This window comes from Bombus affinis, chromosome 7, assembly GCF_024516045.1.
Source record: "Bombus affinis isolate iyBomAffi1 chromosome 7, iyBomAffi1.2, whole genome shotgun sequence".
Taxonomy (NCBI): Eukaryota; Metazoa; Arthropoda; class Insecta; order Hymenoptera; family Apidae; genus Bombus; species Bombus affinis.
This window is the reverse complement of record NC_066350.1, coordinates 13,194,981-13,212,340: the sequence shown is the minus strand read 5'-3', so window position 1 is coordinate 13,212,340 and position 17,360 is coordinate 13,194,981. Positions and strand designations below refer to the sequence as shown.

The 17,360-nt window shown below is 35.6% G+C and overlaps 4 protein-coding genes across 5 annotated transcripts; all 4 read right to left on the bottom strand.

The window, feature by feature from the left end:
• Window positions 1-64: 64 nt before the first annotated feature.
• On the bottom strand, window positions 65-5,074 carry LOC126918266 (uncharacterized). The gene is made up of 10 exons (XM_050725977.1): window positions 3,974-5,074; window positions 3,441-3,540; window positions 3,266-3,376; window positions 3,042-3,197; window positions 2,375-2,394; window positions 1,281-2,096; window positions 798-897; window positions 564-674; window positions 320-475; window positions 65-251 (listed from the first exon to the last, which is right to left on the bottom strand). Exons 1-10 carry the CDS (start codon window positions 4,792-4,794, stop codon window positions 201-203), a joined length of 2,442 nt encoding a protein of 813 aa, XP_050581934.1. The 5' UTR covers window positions 4,795-5,074; the 3' UTR covers window positions 65-200.
• Window positions 5,075-5,168: 94 nt separating this feature from the next.
• On the bottom strand, window positions 5,169-10,671 carry LOC126918174 (uncharacterized). The gene is made up of 9 exons (XM_050725810.1): window positions 9,499-10,671; window positions 8,939-9,038; window positions 8,733-8,843; window positions 8,461-8,630; window positions 6,613-7,422; window positions 6,252-6,351; window positions 6,055-6,165; window positions 5,836-5,991; window positions 5,169-5,766 (listed from the first exon to the last, which is right to left on the bottom strand). The coding sequence occupies exons 1-9, from the start codon at window positions 10,314-10,316 to the stop codon at window positions 5,716-5,718; spliced, it is 2,427 nt and encodes an 808-aa protein (XP_050581767.1). The 5' UTR covers window positions 10,317-10,671; the 3' UTR covers window positions 5,169-5,715.
• Window positions 10,672-11,037: 366 nt separating this feature from the next.
• LOC126918239 (uncharacterized) lies at window positions 11,038-14,524 on the bottom strand. 2 transcript variants are annotated; one of them, XM_050725934.1, is made up of 5 exons: window positions 12,571-14,524; window positions 11,857-11,956; window positions 11,682-11,792; window positions 11,430-11,585; window positions 11,038-11,340 (listed from the first exon to the last, which is right to left on the bottom strand). In XM_050725934.1, the coding sequence occupies exons 1-5, from the start codon at window positions 13,377-13,379 to the stop codon at window positions 11,287-11,289; spliced, it is 1,230 nt and encodes a 409-aa protein (XP_050581891.1). In that variant the 5' UTR covers window positions 13,380-14,524; the 3' UTR covers window positions 11,038-11,286. The 2 variants fall into 2 exon arrangements, with proteins under 2 accessions (XP_050581891.1, XP_050581890.1); XM_050725933.1 differs by having other exon boundaries at window positions 11,038-11,585.
• A 17-nt stretch (window positions 14,525-14,541) lies between these two features.
• On the bottom strand, window positions 14,542-17,309 carry LOC126918258 (odorant receptor 4-like). The gene is made up of 5 exons (XM_050725964.1): window positions 16,522-17,309; window positions 16,287-16,386; window positions 15,929-16,039; window positions 15,704-15,859; window positions 14,542-15,589 (listed from the first exon to the last, which is right to left on the bottom strand). Exons 1-5 carry the CDS (start codon window positions 17,307-17,309, stop codon window positions 15,539-15,541), a joined length of 1,206 nt encoding a protein of 401 aa, XP_050581921.1. The 3' UTR covers window positions 14,542-15,538.
• Between the last annotated feature and the right edge of the window lie 51 nt (window positions 17,310-17,360).

The following is a 17,360-nucleotide window of genomic DNA, read 5'->3' as shown; positions in this document are numbered from 1 at the left end:
TCTATTAGTTTACTATACGCGATTTCGAGAATAAAAGAATTAATACGTGGAATCATACGGTTCAAAATAATAAACATCTTGATTGCGTTTAAATTATCAGTTTCATTCGCTCTCTAATACAATATATATATAGACACGTGAACTTCTAAGAAGAAATGTCCATATCTTACCAAAAATAAACGTCTACGTTATAAAGATGTTCACATCAATGCTCGTAACATGTTTAAAAATGCCACCGCCGTTTTAACGACCTATTCGTTAAAAATATTTTTATTAACTTTTGAATTTACGTAAGAAACATCAATAGTCTCACACTTACATCGCTAAAAGTACTAATAGATAATTCAATCATATTTCCTGCAGTGAATTTTATCGACGAATTGGACATTGCAATGATTAAAATGCAGCCAAGCTTCTTTTTTCCTGTCAATCGGTACCAGTCGATCATATACGTCATTTCACCAACTTTTTTGCACTATTTTAAGATATTCATTTTTATTAATTCCTATTACCATAGTGTGGTCTTTTGTGTGAAAAATTGATTAAAATACGATTGCAAGTACCTGTTCAGCAACTAGTTCACCTATATAACAGAATATAAAAATATTGAAAGAGAACGATATCATTAAGATCATGTGAGTTATCGAGTGCATAATATCATTCGAACTCCATTCCTGTCACATCAAGAAAATAAAGCCAATATTAATATAGTGTATTGGTCGATATGATGTATGTTAATACAGATGTTAATAGATCTTTGCATGCATGTTTATTTGATAGTTTTGTTGCGTGCATACCACTATAAAATAATATCCGAGAAGGCACATGTTCATCATACATCCCAAAAATTCTACGAATGATATTTGTTGAAGCGCACTTTCGGTGAGCGCCAGAAACCTGCAATATGATGAATGTAAATTGCAAACACTATAACTGAACGAAACAGATTCCCAGTTATCGAGATTTCAAATGCAAATTTTCAGATTTTTGAATTTTCAAATATTCTACCACCCTTCTATTCTGAAATTTCTAAATTTTCAAATTTCATATACTACCACAAATTTTTAAGTTCTCAAAACCGCACGTTCACAAAGTCTTTAAATTATCAGATCGAGGAATACAAATGTTCAAGTGCCAAATACTACATTTCATATTCATACATACTATAAAGGAGTGGGTTATCCGATTAGATACTGTAATATCACTTGGATTATATTTCGATTGATAATAAAAATAAAATAGAAACGTCACAAGATAATTACATAATAAATTTTACTCACCTCAATATCCGATTGTGTTGCGTGACGATGCTAGCGATTCTTTCATCCACGATATTACTCATATCGGATCGACCATCGACCAAATGTTCCAGCCAGTTCATTAATACTTGCATCTGACCGCAAGCATGCACCGCAAACACAGCGGCGATACTGCAAGCCGCTGATGTTACAGTATGCATTACGACACCTGTTAGGGTTTGGATGGAGAAGATAATTTCATTACTGGGACTGGAACGCACATCAGCGATCAATCTCGAGGCAGGAAAGGGTAACGGGACGAAGCTCAAATTTCCATCCTCTGTTACCACTTGACCAACGCTAGCAGGCACAACAACGTAGAAGAACGCAAAACCACTAAATAAGAAAAAGGTGCAGATAGCCACTAATCTTCGTCCGTAATTCGCGTTCTGTGCCATGATGTTTCTATCTTCGTGATGTTCGATATTCTTCCAGTCCCACTCGATGCGTTCGCATCCCTCGCTGATGTGATTTTCTTGTAGTATCAAAAGATAATATTTCATAAACGTCATTAGGAAAAAGCTCAATGGGCCAATCATTTCGATTTTATGATACGCTTCCTCTACTTCTATAACGAGGTACAGAGTACATGATACGAGCATAAAGCCGATTAAACCGAAACAAATAACATTAATGAGCGAAGAGAAATATTTTCCTAGTATCGATTTACGTAAATTTGGCCAAGTACCAATTGGTACTAGCAACCAACGATTCCACTGAATACTCAAATCCACGTTTCTCTTATAATCATGCTCGGTCATGACAGGTTTCTTTTTATTCATCGTTGATACTCGGGAGCTTGCTTGCAACTAAATGCTCGCGGTTCGATGGAAGTTCAAATGAAAACTGACATTGCGCGTGCGCTCGTATTCCAAAGGGAGAAAGAAAGTACATGAATTATTTTTCATAGTTTCAAAGTCCTTTGGGATTTTGCTTATGTTACCTCATGCGTTACGATTACGGTAGGCTGGATGATATCTAGGGTCATTGATTAATTGATTTTTTCAAATATCTAACGCACAACTGTATTGCGTGTTTGCCAACAGATTGAAGGGATCAATTTCTAGAACATGAACTTTTTTTCATACTTTTCATACTTTCTAATGTATCATACGTTCTCAATGTTTTCGTCAAAATGTTTATAAATGGGATTATTGTTGATTATCAAGTTGAGTGAACAATATTCTTCTTGAATTTGTGACGGTAGGAATTAAAAAAAAAAAAAAAAAAAAAAAGAAAAGGATGGAACACGGTAACATGAGATATAGGCTCGCGTATGTATTAACTTTTCTACATTCTGTGGGTCGTATTAAAGCATGCGCTATGGTAGGAAAATTGTTTATGTTTGTTGCATAATGTATACGTGATTTCTCGTTTCAATTTGTATACCAACGAATTTTCTTGCAACGTTACAAGTCTTCTTTCCCCTCAACGTTAAGGCGAAATCGAGACATGCAAATTCGAGGATCCCAGCAGTATTAAAATTGGTATAACATATTTATTGCATTTATTTTAAAGGATGATAACATAATGAATCAATAACAGAGCAAATAAATTTCATTGTAATATATTGAGACACTATATAGGTAGTATTTAGACTATATTTTACTTTAACCAACGTTCACGTCAATGTTCGTAAGACGTTCAAAAATGCAACCGCTGTCTTAACAATCTATTTGTACAGGAAACAAATTTTGAAGTGAGGCGTTCATGAATGCGTTCATGAAATAATTTCATACTTACGTCACTGAAGGTAGTTAAGCACAGTACAACCATATTTCCAGCCGTCAATTTAATCGACGAATTAGCCATTGCTATGATTAGTACAAAACAAAGCTTTCTGGTTCCTGATATTCGATACCAATCAACCATATACGATGTTTCCCCAATCTTTTTACACTGGAAAAAATTATGTAAAAAGTATGATATTAAGCAAATTTCATGAATCGATTAGAAAAATATCTAACCTGTTCCGCTACCACCTCGCCTATGTAGCAAAATATAAAAATATTGAACGTAAGAGATATTAGTAATATGAAAAACGTTATGGCGCTGGTTAAATGACTCGAACTCCACTCCTAAAACACCGGTGAACTGTGCATGAAGTTTATATATATATATTTATTGATATACGTCTCTTACCATAATAACGTAATACCCAAGAAGACATATGTTTAACATGCAACCGATAAATTCTACGAATGACACTTGTTGCAGTGTTTTCTCTGTAAGCGCTAGAAAGCTGAAATGTAAATCAATATCGCTTATTGGTAACACTGACGTCAACCTTCGTAACATCAGGAATTCGAAATTCTTTGAAACTTGAAGTTTTTACAGCTGCGTAAATTCAAGTTTCTAAACTTAGAGGCTTTTAATCTTCATAATTTCTGAAATTTAAATTTTCCAACTCGGGACTTCAGACTTTTTTTTTTGTAAAATTCTACCAATCGAAATGTTCAAGTTGTAATATTCAAATTTCAGACTTTTATGCGATATTACTTCAGGGATTTAAATTTCTCAAATTTAAAAGTTCAGATTGCGACGTATGTTCAGAGGTAGGAACTATGAATTTCATAGATTTCAAATCAAACGGCTTGAGTTCCCGAATTGAAGGCTGAAATTTTCAATCCCAAGCTACTATTCTCATTTTACTAAAGTCCAGAATTTTTACACACTTCAATATTCGAACATGTTGACTCACGACGATGGCGATTCTGCTGTCGACGTTGTTATACATATCTGACCGACCGTCGATCAAATGTTTCAGCCAGCTTGTCAAAACCTGCATCTGGCCACATGCGTGCACCGCAAATATAGCAGCTAAACTACAAGCCGCCGATGTAATACTATGCATCAAACAGCCACTTACTAATTGAAGAGAAAATACAATCTCGTTTATGGGACTATATCGAGTATCCATAATAAATCTCGAGAAAGGGAACACCAGAGGAATGAAGGTGACATTGACATCTCCCGCAGAAATTTTTCCAACGCTAATAGGTATGGCGATATAATAAAAAACAAAACCACTATACATAAAAAATGCACAGATAATAACCAATCTTCTTCCAAAATTCGCATTCGTTATCATGATTTCTCTGTCCTCAGAGTACGTAATATTCTTCCAGTCCCATTCGATGCGTTTGATACACTCGCGAATATCATCTTCGTGAAGGATCAACAGATAATACTTTAAAAACGCCATTACGCAGAAACTCAACGGACCAAATAATTTTATTATGTTATAAACATCTTTCACTTCGAGAATTAAATACAGGCTGCAGGGTACCAAGAGGAAACAAATCAAACTATAGCAAACGGTATTTATGAACCGATAGAAATATTTTTCTGCCATCAAAATGTTAGGAGAAGTTGGCCAGACGCCGATTGGCTTCAAAATCCATCGACTGTACCGAATACTCAAATCAACGTTCCTCTTGCAGTCGTGATCCGTCGTAAGATACGACGCGTCGTTCGTTACTGATTTTTGCATCATCAAAGTTCAAATGCTTCCTTCGTACTAACTACTGGTGTAGTTTGTAACTATTCTAAGAAAAATAATGCTGCGCTTGCGCTGCCGTGTCGATTTCTCTCGAAAAGGGGAGAACGAAAGTTTATTTTTTCCAGTGGATTGAATCTTCCCCGCTTTTTCGCATTATGAATGCATATGGTACGGCGAATAGCGGCGAAACATCGATTCATTGACTTGTCAAGCGTCAGTAAATCAATCTTACTGATATTCCTCGAAGGTATTTCAAGATCACAGGAAAACACGATAAATATATTTTTGACGATTTTTTAATTTTAACATCATAATTTTATAATTAAAAAGTGTCATTTTCGCATAAAATAATTAAATGTAGAAAAGAGACCTGTTGATCCAGTGATATTGTCGAAGAAGTTTTGTACAAGTCAAAAGTGTAACTTTTAAGGCAAATATTGTTTTAATATTTTCATTATTGCAATGCCATGATAAGCAATATTGTTAATGTTATAAAGGGACTGTGAAAAGATAAGTAAAAGGAAAATTCTGCTATCATGGAATTAATTGAGAACGCACTGAATTTTAAAACTGCTCTCTTGTGAAAGATGGAGAATGTGACTTGTCGTTCTTCATCTGTAGTCTTCAATTGTTGCGTGTGTATTATCGTTTTTTTCCGCTTCTCAAATAAAAGAACAAAATCACAGTGAAAACTGAGAAAGTGAAGAGAGTGTTACTATGTCACCAATTTGAGCTGTGGACTGTTTTATTCATCTTTATAATCAAAATACCTTTTTCTTAGGTTTTAACACGGTGACAACGACGTCGTACGATTCTTATTTTTCATAAGAAAAAGATTACTAATTAATTAAGTTACTTTTGATAAAAAAAAGAAAGAATAATATATTCTACATCATATCGTGTTTCCAAGAACGTTCAAGTTAATGTTCGTAGCACGTTTAAGAAAGTAACCGATGTTTTAACTACCTATTTGCACAGAATACTTTGGTCAGTTTATAAAAATGTAATTATAATGATCTCTAAATCGATACTTACATCGGAAAAAGTACTCATAGACAATTCCACGATGTTCCCTGCTGTCAATTTTCTCGACGAATCGGACATTGCGATTATCAAAACGCAACATAGTTTTTTCTTTCCATATAATCGATACCATTCAATCATGTACGTCATTTCTCCTACTTTCCTAGACTGTTACAAAATATATCAAAATTATGTACAAAATGACGATGTCGATTTCGAAAAAGCTTCTACCTTATCAGCCACGAGCTCTCCTATGTAACAAAATATAAAAATATTAAATGTAAGGGATACAAGTAACACACTGTAAGTCATGACGTCTGTTAGATGATTCGAATTCCATTCCTGCAATATCAAGAACATATATACATATGTTTATAACATTTGGTAATTGGTAAGCTGTAAGTTTTAGACATCTACAAATTTTGTACCATGATGATATAATACCCAAGAAGACATATATCTAATGTACATCCTAAAAATTCCACGTACGATACTTGTTGAAGCGCTCTCTCTATAAGGGATAAAAATCTGAAACATTGAAACATTAGCATAATTTCAAAGCTGATTTCCAACCTAAAGTCTTAAATGTAACAAGTTTTAAAGATCAAACAATCTTTATTCGCGAATTTTGAAATTGCACATTTAAATATAAAGATTCAATGTTCATACTTCGAGAATTAGACCTAGAACCAGTAGTATAGTATAATTAAAAAGTAGCAGTATAATTCTAGGAATTAAAAGATAATAGTGCTATGCGATTTTATCGTACGATAAATACATCTTACACACTTCAATATTCGAACGTGTTGACTCACGATCTTGGCGATTCGCTGATCGACGCAATCATGCATGTCTAATCTACCATCTATCAAATGGTTTAGCCAAGTCATCAACACCTGCATTTGGCCGCAGGCGTGTACAGCAAATATCGCAGCCAAACTGCAAGCGGCTGAAGTTATACCATGCATCAGGGCGCCAGCCAAAAATTGTATAGAAAACACTATCTCATTCGTAGGACTGTAGCGAGTGTCGATAATAAATCTGGAGAAGGGGAACACCATGGGGATGAAGGTTGCATTGGTCCCCTCTACTGGTATTCTTTCAACGCTCATCGGTACAGCAATGTAAAAAAAGATGAAGCCGCTGTACATGAAAAAGGTGCACGCGATGACTAGTTTTCTTCCAAAGTTAGCATTCGTCATCATGAGTTCTCTGTCTTTAGGGTACGTGATATTTTGCCAATCCCATTCGATACGTTCAACGCACTCGCGAATGTCTTCTTCGTGAAGTATCAGAAGATAATACTTTAAAAGCGCCATCACGCAGAAGCTCAATGGACCGAATAGTTTAATTCTGTTATAAACGTCTTCCACTTCGAGAATTACGTACAAGCTTCCAGGTAACAAGAGAAACATGATCAAAGCATAATAAATGGCGTTTAATAGGACGTGAAAATACTTTTTTACCGACGAAACGTTCCGAGAATTTGGCCACACGCCGATCAGTTTTAATATCCAACGACTGCTTCGAATGCTTAAATTTACGCCCTTCTTGTAATCTTGGTCGACTTTGGTAGACGACATGATTACTCTGCTTTGTTAGAACTTGAAAGCTCTCTTAATACTGACTGTTTATAAGTTGATGACTGTTCCAAGGAAAATATCGACGCGCCTGCGCCGTCTTTTCTAGTTTCTCTCGGGAGGGTGGAATAAAAGTTGATAAAAGTTCCCTGTTTGGGACTTCTCTTGTTATGCATTATGAGTGTGTACTGCAGGAGAATCGCGATGACACATCGATAGATTGATTTTTTTTAACGTCGATGGAACAGGGTTGTCACTGTTTATTCCAACCTGAGTTCTTCGTCTTCTGCGACCTCATTTTTTATGCACTGCTGTGTTGCTTTTTTTCAAAGCTATCATCTATTTCTGTATCCAACAACGTAATTATTGAAGTGGAAATACAAAAATTGAAATTTAAAGTCGAGAAACACAATGGACATTGTGTTTCAAATGCGAGAATGGACCTTCTTCGATTCATGGATATCTAATCTTTGTCCTTTCTAACGTTCACCAGTGTTTAAAACCGAACAGTATTTTTATAGCTGTGTAGACAATCGTATGATGCCTTACAAGTATCATAATATATTTTTAAGTGGTGAAATCATAAACGCAATAATTTTTTAGAATATCTCTCAGACGATCAATATATACAAAAAGATACGTTCTAACAAAGTCAGAAACTGAAAGAACATCAGACGATATAATACAAATAATATTCTAGTAGCATGACGATTCTTTCGTCTCTCACATATTTTTTATTCTTCAATATCTTTATAAAACATGTATTTTCATTCATCCTAAACAGTACAAAAAATGTATAATATAGAAGACAAGTAACAACAACCACAAGTAACATCGAACATGTAAAACACACTGAAAATTGTGTGATATAACAGTAAAGATTTTCTTTTTTTAAGGATATACATCAACGATCATAAAAAATATGTTCACATTAAGAAATAACCACTTAAGTCGTTTTTCGTAGTACGTTTAAAAAAGTGACTGCCGTTTTAACAACCTATTTGTAAAAAAAAATTTTTTTAATTAATTCTTACGCAAGAAATAAGATTAAAATAACAATTTCATACATACATCAGCGAACGTGTTGATAGTTAGGTTTACGATGTTCCCAGCCGTCAATTTTATCGTACAATTCGACATAGCAATAATCAAAACGCAACAAAGCTTCTTGTTCCCTTGCAATCGATACCACTCGATCATGTACGATGTTTCGCCAATTTTCCTACACTATGGTATCATATTTTGTTGTTAAAATATTTTTCATTCGAAAAGATAAAATTTTAGATTATTACTCGATTGATAGAAATTTATTTAAACGCGAAAACTTACCTCCTCAGTCACGATCTCGCCTATATAACAAAATATGAAAATATTGAATGTAATCGATATAAGTAAAATCATATAAGTTAGGGCGCTCGTGACGTCATTCGATTTCAGTTCCTATAATACGAAAGGAGAATTTGTATATTTTAGGATCTAGGATCACCGAGATTAATAGGATCTGAACCTTAGATCAAGTTTATCAATTATCATACCATGATTACGTAATATCCAACGAGACATATATCTAGCGTACATCCTAAAAACTCGGCGAAAGAAATTTGCTGTATTGTATTTTCTATGAGCGTCAAAAATCTGAAATAATCGACGATATTTTCTGATACACAATGACAGATAATAGAGTCGTGCAATGCGAGACAATATCACAAGTTTTGTAGAAAAAGTCCACAAACGATTATAAATTTGCTAACAATTTTTCCTTCGAGCCTCTGCACTCCAAAAAATTCCGTATACAATCGGCCAGCAATTCCAACGCTTTTTTCACTTTTACTTTCACGGTGAAATCTTTTGAAATCGAACATTATATTACGAAAAGGAAAAGATTACGAATATAACGATGAAAAGATTCTGAATAAATATAATACACATAATATTCTCTTTTCTATTTTCAGTGAAAATCGAATAACGATTTTCACGTTATCAACGTCATTAAAGCAACGTCGATAGAGTGCGAAAAATTCAAATTCTTGCGTTAATGAACGATTACGAATAAATAAACGTTACACACATAAATAAATAATAAACATTTACACACTTTAGGATTCGGACATGTTGGCACACGATGTCAGCGATTCTACCGTCTACACGTTCACTCATATCCGATCGACCGTCTACAAGATGCTTCAGCCAATTCATCAACACCTGCATCTGACCGCAAGCGTGAACCGCGAAAGCAGCCGCTAAACTGCAAGCCGCTGATGTTATACCATGCATCAGGCAACCAGCCACCAATTGAATGGAAAAAACGATCTCATTCGTAGGACTATAACGCGTGTCAACGATAAACCTTGAAAATGGGAACACCAGTGGAATGAAGGTGAGACTTTCATTTTCTGCTGCTATTTTGCCCACGCTAATAGGTATAGCGATATAATAAAATACGAAGCCACTGTACATGAACAAGGTGCAGACGACTACCAATTTTCGTCCGAAACTCGCGTTCACTGTCATGATTTCGCGATCCTCTCTGTTTGTCATGTTCTTCCAATCCCATTTGATTCGTTCCAAGCATTCACGAATGTCAGCTTTGTGGACGATCAAAGAATAATATTTCGCGAACGCCATCGCGCAGAAAATCAGAGGGCCGAATTGTTTCAGTTTACCATAAGTATCTTCTATATCAAGGACAATGTATAAGACGCAGGGGATAAAGAGAAAACTGATCAGACTGTAACAAGCGATGTTTATGAACCAGTAGAAGTATCGTCGGATTCTTGAAATGGAATTTGAATATGGCCAAAGGCCTATGGATTTTAATAACCAAAGATTCCATTGGATACTTAAATTCACGTTTCTTTTGTACTCGTAGTCCGTTATACGGAATTTTGTATTCTTTATGTCTGACGTTTGCATGCTTGATGTTTGAATGCTCGTTTAAGACTAAATTGTCTGATCACGGTTTAAAGGGGAAAAATAAGCGGCGCGCTTGCGCTCGATTTTCTGATTTCCAATCAGAAGGGAGGACGAAGGTGGTCTTCTGCGTTTAGTTTTACCCTTTCACGAAGTTCAGTTTTATGTATTATGAGTGTAGAGAGAATGACAGTGGAACATCGATCAATTGATTCCTTCGACACGTCAGCGAAACATTAATAACGTTGCTGTGCGGTTTTAGAGAATCAATTTATGATGATGACTAGCTGTCATTTCTCTTCTGTACAATACATTCTTTTATTCGCAATACTTATTATTTACTCTAATACCAAAGATAAGAACATTTGTTAACGTGTAAATGATTATAACTATTCATAATATTATATAGCGTGAAGCATATTTTGCTGGCTGTAATGTACGAACATGTAAGTAATACAATTATGCATATATTATTTCTTCCTCCAATTTCATTCATAATTTAAATATTGAACATAGTAATTATTTGGTACTTAAATTACTGAAAGCATCGACAATTACACAGCATTTCCATAAATTTATCGTTTCTTATAATCGGTAACATTGGATCCATTGGATCCAAATTTTCTCTACTATTATAAAGTAGCATGAAATAGCGATAACACCTTTTCAAACGTTCAATCATAGTAAAAAATAATTAGTGAACAATTTTATTCTTTCATCGTGTTAATTTGTCAGCTTATACATTACGCAAATAATAAGGCAATAACTGCGATATGATAAATTCTTTTATACTACGAAAATTTCGGCATCGGAAGTCGAAGATCGGATAAATGAAAATTATTCTTTCTTATTTAATTCATGATAGAACACGTTTTTCTTATAAAAAGAAGATATTTATGCGATATATGTGTGTATCTATAATTTCAATGTGAGAGTCGCAGTATCGGTTTACTATCGACTGAAAAAGAAACCCTTAGATAGCGAATGTTCGTAGCATGTTCAAATACGCGAATGAAGTCTTGATGACCTGTAATTTTTCGAGAAAATTTCACGATAGAAAATGATTTTTACAACGTGGACAACTTTTTTCACAGTGGATATATATGAGATACTTACGTTACCGAAACTACTGATAGAAAGCTCGATAATATTGCCAGCAGTGATTTTGGTAGTAGAACGAGACATCGAAATCATCAAAGGAACGACGAGACTTTTCTTCCAAGGCATTCGATGCCAATCGATCATGTAAGATTTTTGGTCGACTTTTACCGTCTGTTGAAATATTTCACACGTATATCTCATATTTTTGTCGTTTAAATTGTTTATTAAATCGATCGTTGATCATTGAAATTTGAAAATAATAATTACCTGCTCTGCTAATACCTCGCCGATGTAACAGAATATGAAAATGTTAAACGTGACAGATATCAGCAATATTATGTACGTAAAACTTATAACAGGATGATTAAAGTCCCATTCCTAAAACAGAAATTGCGAATTAAAACTTTGGTTCGCAATTGCAAATTCCTTCGCGAAATTATACCATCATCGAATAATACCCAAGGAAGCATATATTTATAGTGCAACCCACGACTTCTACCAACGATATTTCACGCAGGAGATCCTCGGTCAAAGCTATGAAGCTGAAACATTGCAATAAATAAATCATTTCTTTTTAACATCCATTAAAATGTACATAGTATTTCACGAATGTGCTCGAAATCTTGTAGAAACCATTTATGAACGTATTACATTGTATTATATGAAACATATTGAAATTTTATTAATACTGTAACGCCAGACGGCTATTGCGATTACATTGGGAAAGTCTGAAAGAAATCTAAAAATTTACATGAAAGCTACGAGATATTCAGTGTAGGTACAATTGCCCATCATATTAATGAGCCTCGACATTCAGTGGGGCGATTTTCTACACTCATTGCATGTTCGAGATGTTCACGCACCATACTGACCTTCTACTGAATATATGTTTGCAATAACTGACTTCTAACTTCTACACACATATGCATTTTTAGATTGATTTCAAATTTTATCGATGCAATCACGACAGTTACATGACTGTCACTACCATTGCAATACTACTGGAATTTCAAAATGTTTCACATAATATACATAACATTTAAATAAAAATTTTCCACTGCTAGTGTCCAAATACTTTCACGAGCCACACCGCATATATATTTATATGTCAATTTTTATCGTTTAACTATCGAACAAGATCAAATGTTTGTATTACTTGATTATCCGAACATGTTGTTCCACGATATTGGCCAGTCTCTGATCCAAACTCCCATCATCGTTTTCTCTTCCGTCTACCAATTTCTCCAGCCAAGACATCAAAACCTGTAACTGACCGCACGCGTGCATCGCAAGAAGGGCAGCCAAACCGCAAGCGGCAACCGTAATATCATGAGCGACAAAGCCAGACAATAACTGTATCGTGTAGAAAATTTCATTGATGGGACTGCGCCGGGCGTCCGCGATTGTTCTAGGAAAAGGATAAACAAGTCTCATGTATGTCAAGTTGCCACCCTCTTCTACGATCTTCGCTCGAGTGAGTGGTAATGCGATGTAATAGAAAACCACGCCGCCGTACATGAAAACGCTACAGATTATGATAAGTCGTTGACTGAAATTCGCATTTTTCAACATAATTTTACGATCCTCGTTGTGTTTCACGTTCCTCCAGTCATCTTCGATGAGTTTCACGCATTTACGTATGTCATCCTCGCGCATAATGAACACGCAATATTTCATCATCGCCATTAGGAAGAAACTGAGCGCACTACCGAGTTTCATCTGGTCGTAAAAATCCGCGATCTCGAAGGTAAGGCACATGAATCCAGGGATCAGGATGAAACCAAGCAGACCGTAACAGAGAAGATTTAGAAATACGTGTTCGATCGTTTCCCGCCAAGAATGACCGAGAAATCTTGGCCAGGTTCCAATCATTCTCAAAGTCAGCATGTTCAGTCGAACGTTGAACCTTAGATCGCTTTTGTAACTCGCGTTGTTGAATGTCTTCACGATGTTTCCCCTCTTCATAATAGAATATTGAGTATCAGAGAGTCACTGATGCTAGTTGAAAAGTTTTCTCGAATCGCGCGCTTGCGCTGTTAAAAACGAATAGGGATAGGAAACTCGCTGTTCACTTTCCTGATATCTTTCTGATATCGATATAATTTCCTCCGAGCGAAGAGTTTTCTCTGTAACCCTCGATGTATTTTTAATTGTAACCGATGCAATTTATTAATTGCATATTTGTAATGACAAGTTTCGAAGTGGTTTTTCCCAAAGGGGAAGCACATAATCGAAGAATGAGAGGACGAACGTATGATTACCGTATTCTCCTGTGTACTATGGGGGGATGCGAACAAAGTGTGTGATAGTTCGATCTTTGAGACGAGCTCATGTACATTTTAACTGTGGATAGAGTTGAAGGATATTTCTTCTTTTCAATGCCACGTCATAGTATAGTCATATAGTGCGTCATGTAAATTACGTAGAGTCAGAAGGAGAAGGATATATGTTTGAGTACAGGTAAAACTAGTTTTTATTAAAAATGCAAATTATAAAATAAATTCGAAAATGTTTTTGGTAAGGAACGTGCACTATTTCCGTTTTGATGATTTTGGCAGTCGCGCGACATTATTTACAAGATGTAAAAATTTATCCATGTTCTTAGTGATCTATGTTCAGTGAAAATTTACAAGAGAAACTGATATTTACAGTTAGATACTTCTGAGACACTTACGTTACCGAAACTGCTAATGGAAAGGTTGATAACATTGCCAGCTGCGATCCTGTGGTTGAATAGGACATCGAAATCATCGAATGGCAAGACTCTTCTTCCAGGGCATCCGATGCCAATTTATCAAGTAAGACTTTTGACCGACCTTCGCTGTCTGTAAAAGTATGTTTTATGTGATTTTGCGTAAAATATCTTGCAAGATAAAAATAAAAATGATCCAACGAGAGTGATACATTTACAAGTCTATTATAATGGACTTTAAGCAGATACATGTTTTTTTTCTGTTTATTTATCATTTATATTATTCTATTTATCATTGAAAATTTTACTGATTATGTTTAAAATGTACCACACAATTTCTACCAGTGATACCTCACGCAAGAGATTCTCTGTGAGAGTTATGAAACTAAAAAGTTACGATAAATGAACTGGTTCTTTTAAAAAGTCTTCAAAATATGTATATAAGCTTAATTATCTAAATTTTTCTAAAATTAATAAATTTCTCCAGCTAAGACATCAAAACCGGTAAGTGATCGCACGCGTGCATCGCAAGAAGGACCATCAAGCGGCAACCGTGATATTACGAGTAACAAAGCCAGACGATAATGTGTCGTGTAGAAAATTTCATTGTTGGGACTGCGCCAAGCGTCCAGAAGGATCTTAGGAAAAGGATAAACCAGTTTTCCATAGCTTACGTCGCCACCCTCTTCCACGATTTTCGCTCGAGTGAGCGAAAGCTTTGAAATGAGATTGGAGTTCTCCAACATAATTTTACAAGTTCAGAGATTTTGGCCAAGTTCCAATCGTTCTAAATGTCCACACGTTGTATCGCAATTGGAAATTCAGATCGTCTTTGTAATTTGGATTGCGAGATTTCCCACGACAATGACATCGTCGGACATCGGGGGCTGATGTGTTGACAACGAAAAGTTTTGCTTGGTCGCACGCTTTGCGCTGTTAGGCCAGGGACAAGCAACGGGTAGGGCTTTTTCTGTATTGCCCCCGATGTGTTTTAAGCTCCGCACTTGTCGACAATGACAAGTTTCGAAATGGATATTTTTGCGAAAACGTTACAGAAAATCATACGACGAGGGACAACCATGTAATTACCGTATTTTACAGTGCAGTGTAGGGGATTGTGAACTAAGTGTTGTTTCGATTTTCGAAACATAGTTCACGGATACGGTTAAAGAATATTTGTTCTTTTCACTGCCACGGTAAATGATTTTTTGGATGTCTATGAAATCTCGAGGGAAATTTCGATCGAATATGGCGTGGAAAAAATGTATCTATCGTGCGAGGATGAAGAGACAAGAATACGTGATTGAACCTCTGATTAATTTAATTCCAAAACTAGAACAGTGTTACTGTCGAAGATACGTTCATTCGTAATTTTTAGGAATATATGTACAGTAGTTCTTGCGGATGTATCACGTGTATCATAATAAGATCTCTAGATGACGTTCCGTAGAATGTTTAAATATCCCATTGACATTTTCATGACCTAAAAAGCGATGAAAAATATAATATGATGTAAATTAAATCAGAATGTAATATATTTAATATGATGTGATAAACATCGTTTCTTAAAGAGACAGTTTCACTTCTGTGTACTTACGTCAGTAAAAGTAGCTAGAGACATTTCGATCATCTTACCAGCCATCAATTTCATCGGGTAATTAGACATAGCGATAATTAGTATTAAAGAACGCATATGCTTCCTCGAGAGGTAATACCAGTTGATCATGTATGATGCCTGTCCAACAATGCGGTTCTGTTAACAGGACAAATACGATAAGATTTAGAAAATCGAAGATGACGTAAAGAAAGAATAATGTCGTACTTCGTCTACGAGAAGTTGGCCAATATAACAGAGAATAAAGACAGAGAAGGTACACGATATTTGTATCGTGCTATAAATCAAAACCGCCGTGGCATTATTATTCTCCCATTCCTAAAATATATTCATCCTTAAAAGAATAGATTTTTGATGCTCTCATTAGACTATAAATATTTGCGCATTTTTGAGAAATTAAGTTTGAATATAAAATAAATATACGTAATATACAAGAATGTCGGAAATATTCAAAACAATAACAAATCTCAAGAAATTGCTTAGATTCCATATTTTTACGTGCATTGAGGAAAATTTGAATTTGCATAAATTTATATGGTCTGTATATTATTAATCTAACTCCTACCATAACGATATAATATCCTACAAGACAAACCAGACTGGTGCCGCAAATCATTTCGGACAAACAAACGTACTGTGTAATCGTTTCAATGTTCTTTAAAAATCTGCAACCAAGTCACGAATAAAGGGCGTATAACGCATAAGTATTAATAAGTACATTTCTTGTTCAATTCATTTCCAAATCACGATAAATCACATTCCGCTTGGATCATTTCTATTCGCACGAATATTCCACTTACCCTTTTATCTTCGTCTGATGTTCAACGATATCCACGATCCTCCGTTGGACCATCGTGTCAGACATGTCCCTCATATCCACCAGAGCCTTCATCTTGTCCACCAAGATACTCAGCATGCTGCACACATGCAGAACAAAAAGAGCAGAAAGACCGCAGGAACCACTAATAACCGCGTAAATAACAAATCCAGCCATAACTTGCAGTACAAACAATATTTCGTAATTTGGAGACTTTTGTTCGTCGAGAATTACGAAATAACTCGGGCAGGGCAACGGTCTTATAGTAATATTGCCAGGAGTGACGATAGTTCCTTTAAGAAGAGGAAGAACAGTCCTATAGCATAAACCACCTCCGTACATGGTAATCGCAACGGTTAACACCACTCTTCTCGCGATCTTCGCTTTCGAGCGGAAAATCAATCGGTTCTCTTCCGTGGCTGTTATCCAATCCTGCTTTATCACGTTCAAGCCGTTTTGGATCTCACTCGCTCGACACAAAAGGATCGTATATGCGCAAAATTGCATGCTGCAGTTGATAATCGGTCCCATGAGCTTCAGTCTAATTTTATTATTTGTCTCTTTCAGAAACACGTGCATGAGGGTCGGCACCATTAGTAAGAGGAACAAGAAATACGTCAGGATATGTTCTATTCTTGTTAAAATTTTCGAGAAGGAAGAGGCGGAAGATGAAACAGGCCACGCACCAACTATGCCCAAAATTGGTTTCACGAATCTCGTTGCGTATTTCATATCCTCTTCCGCCTTCGCTAGAGCAGATATATTTTCCATGGTTGGACGCTTCGACGAGACTGACTACGCAAGTGTAGTCAAGCAGATTCC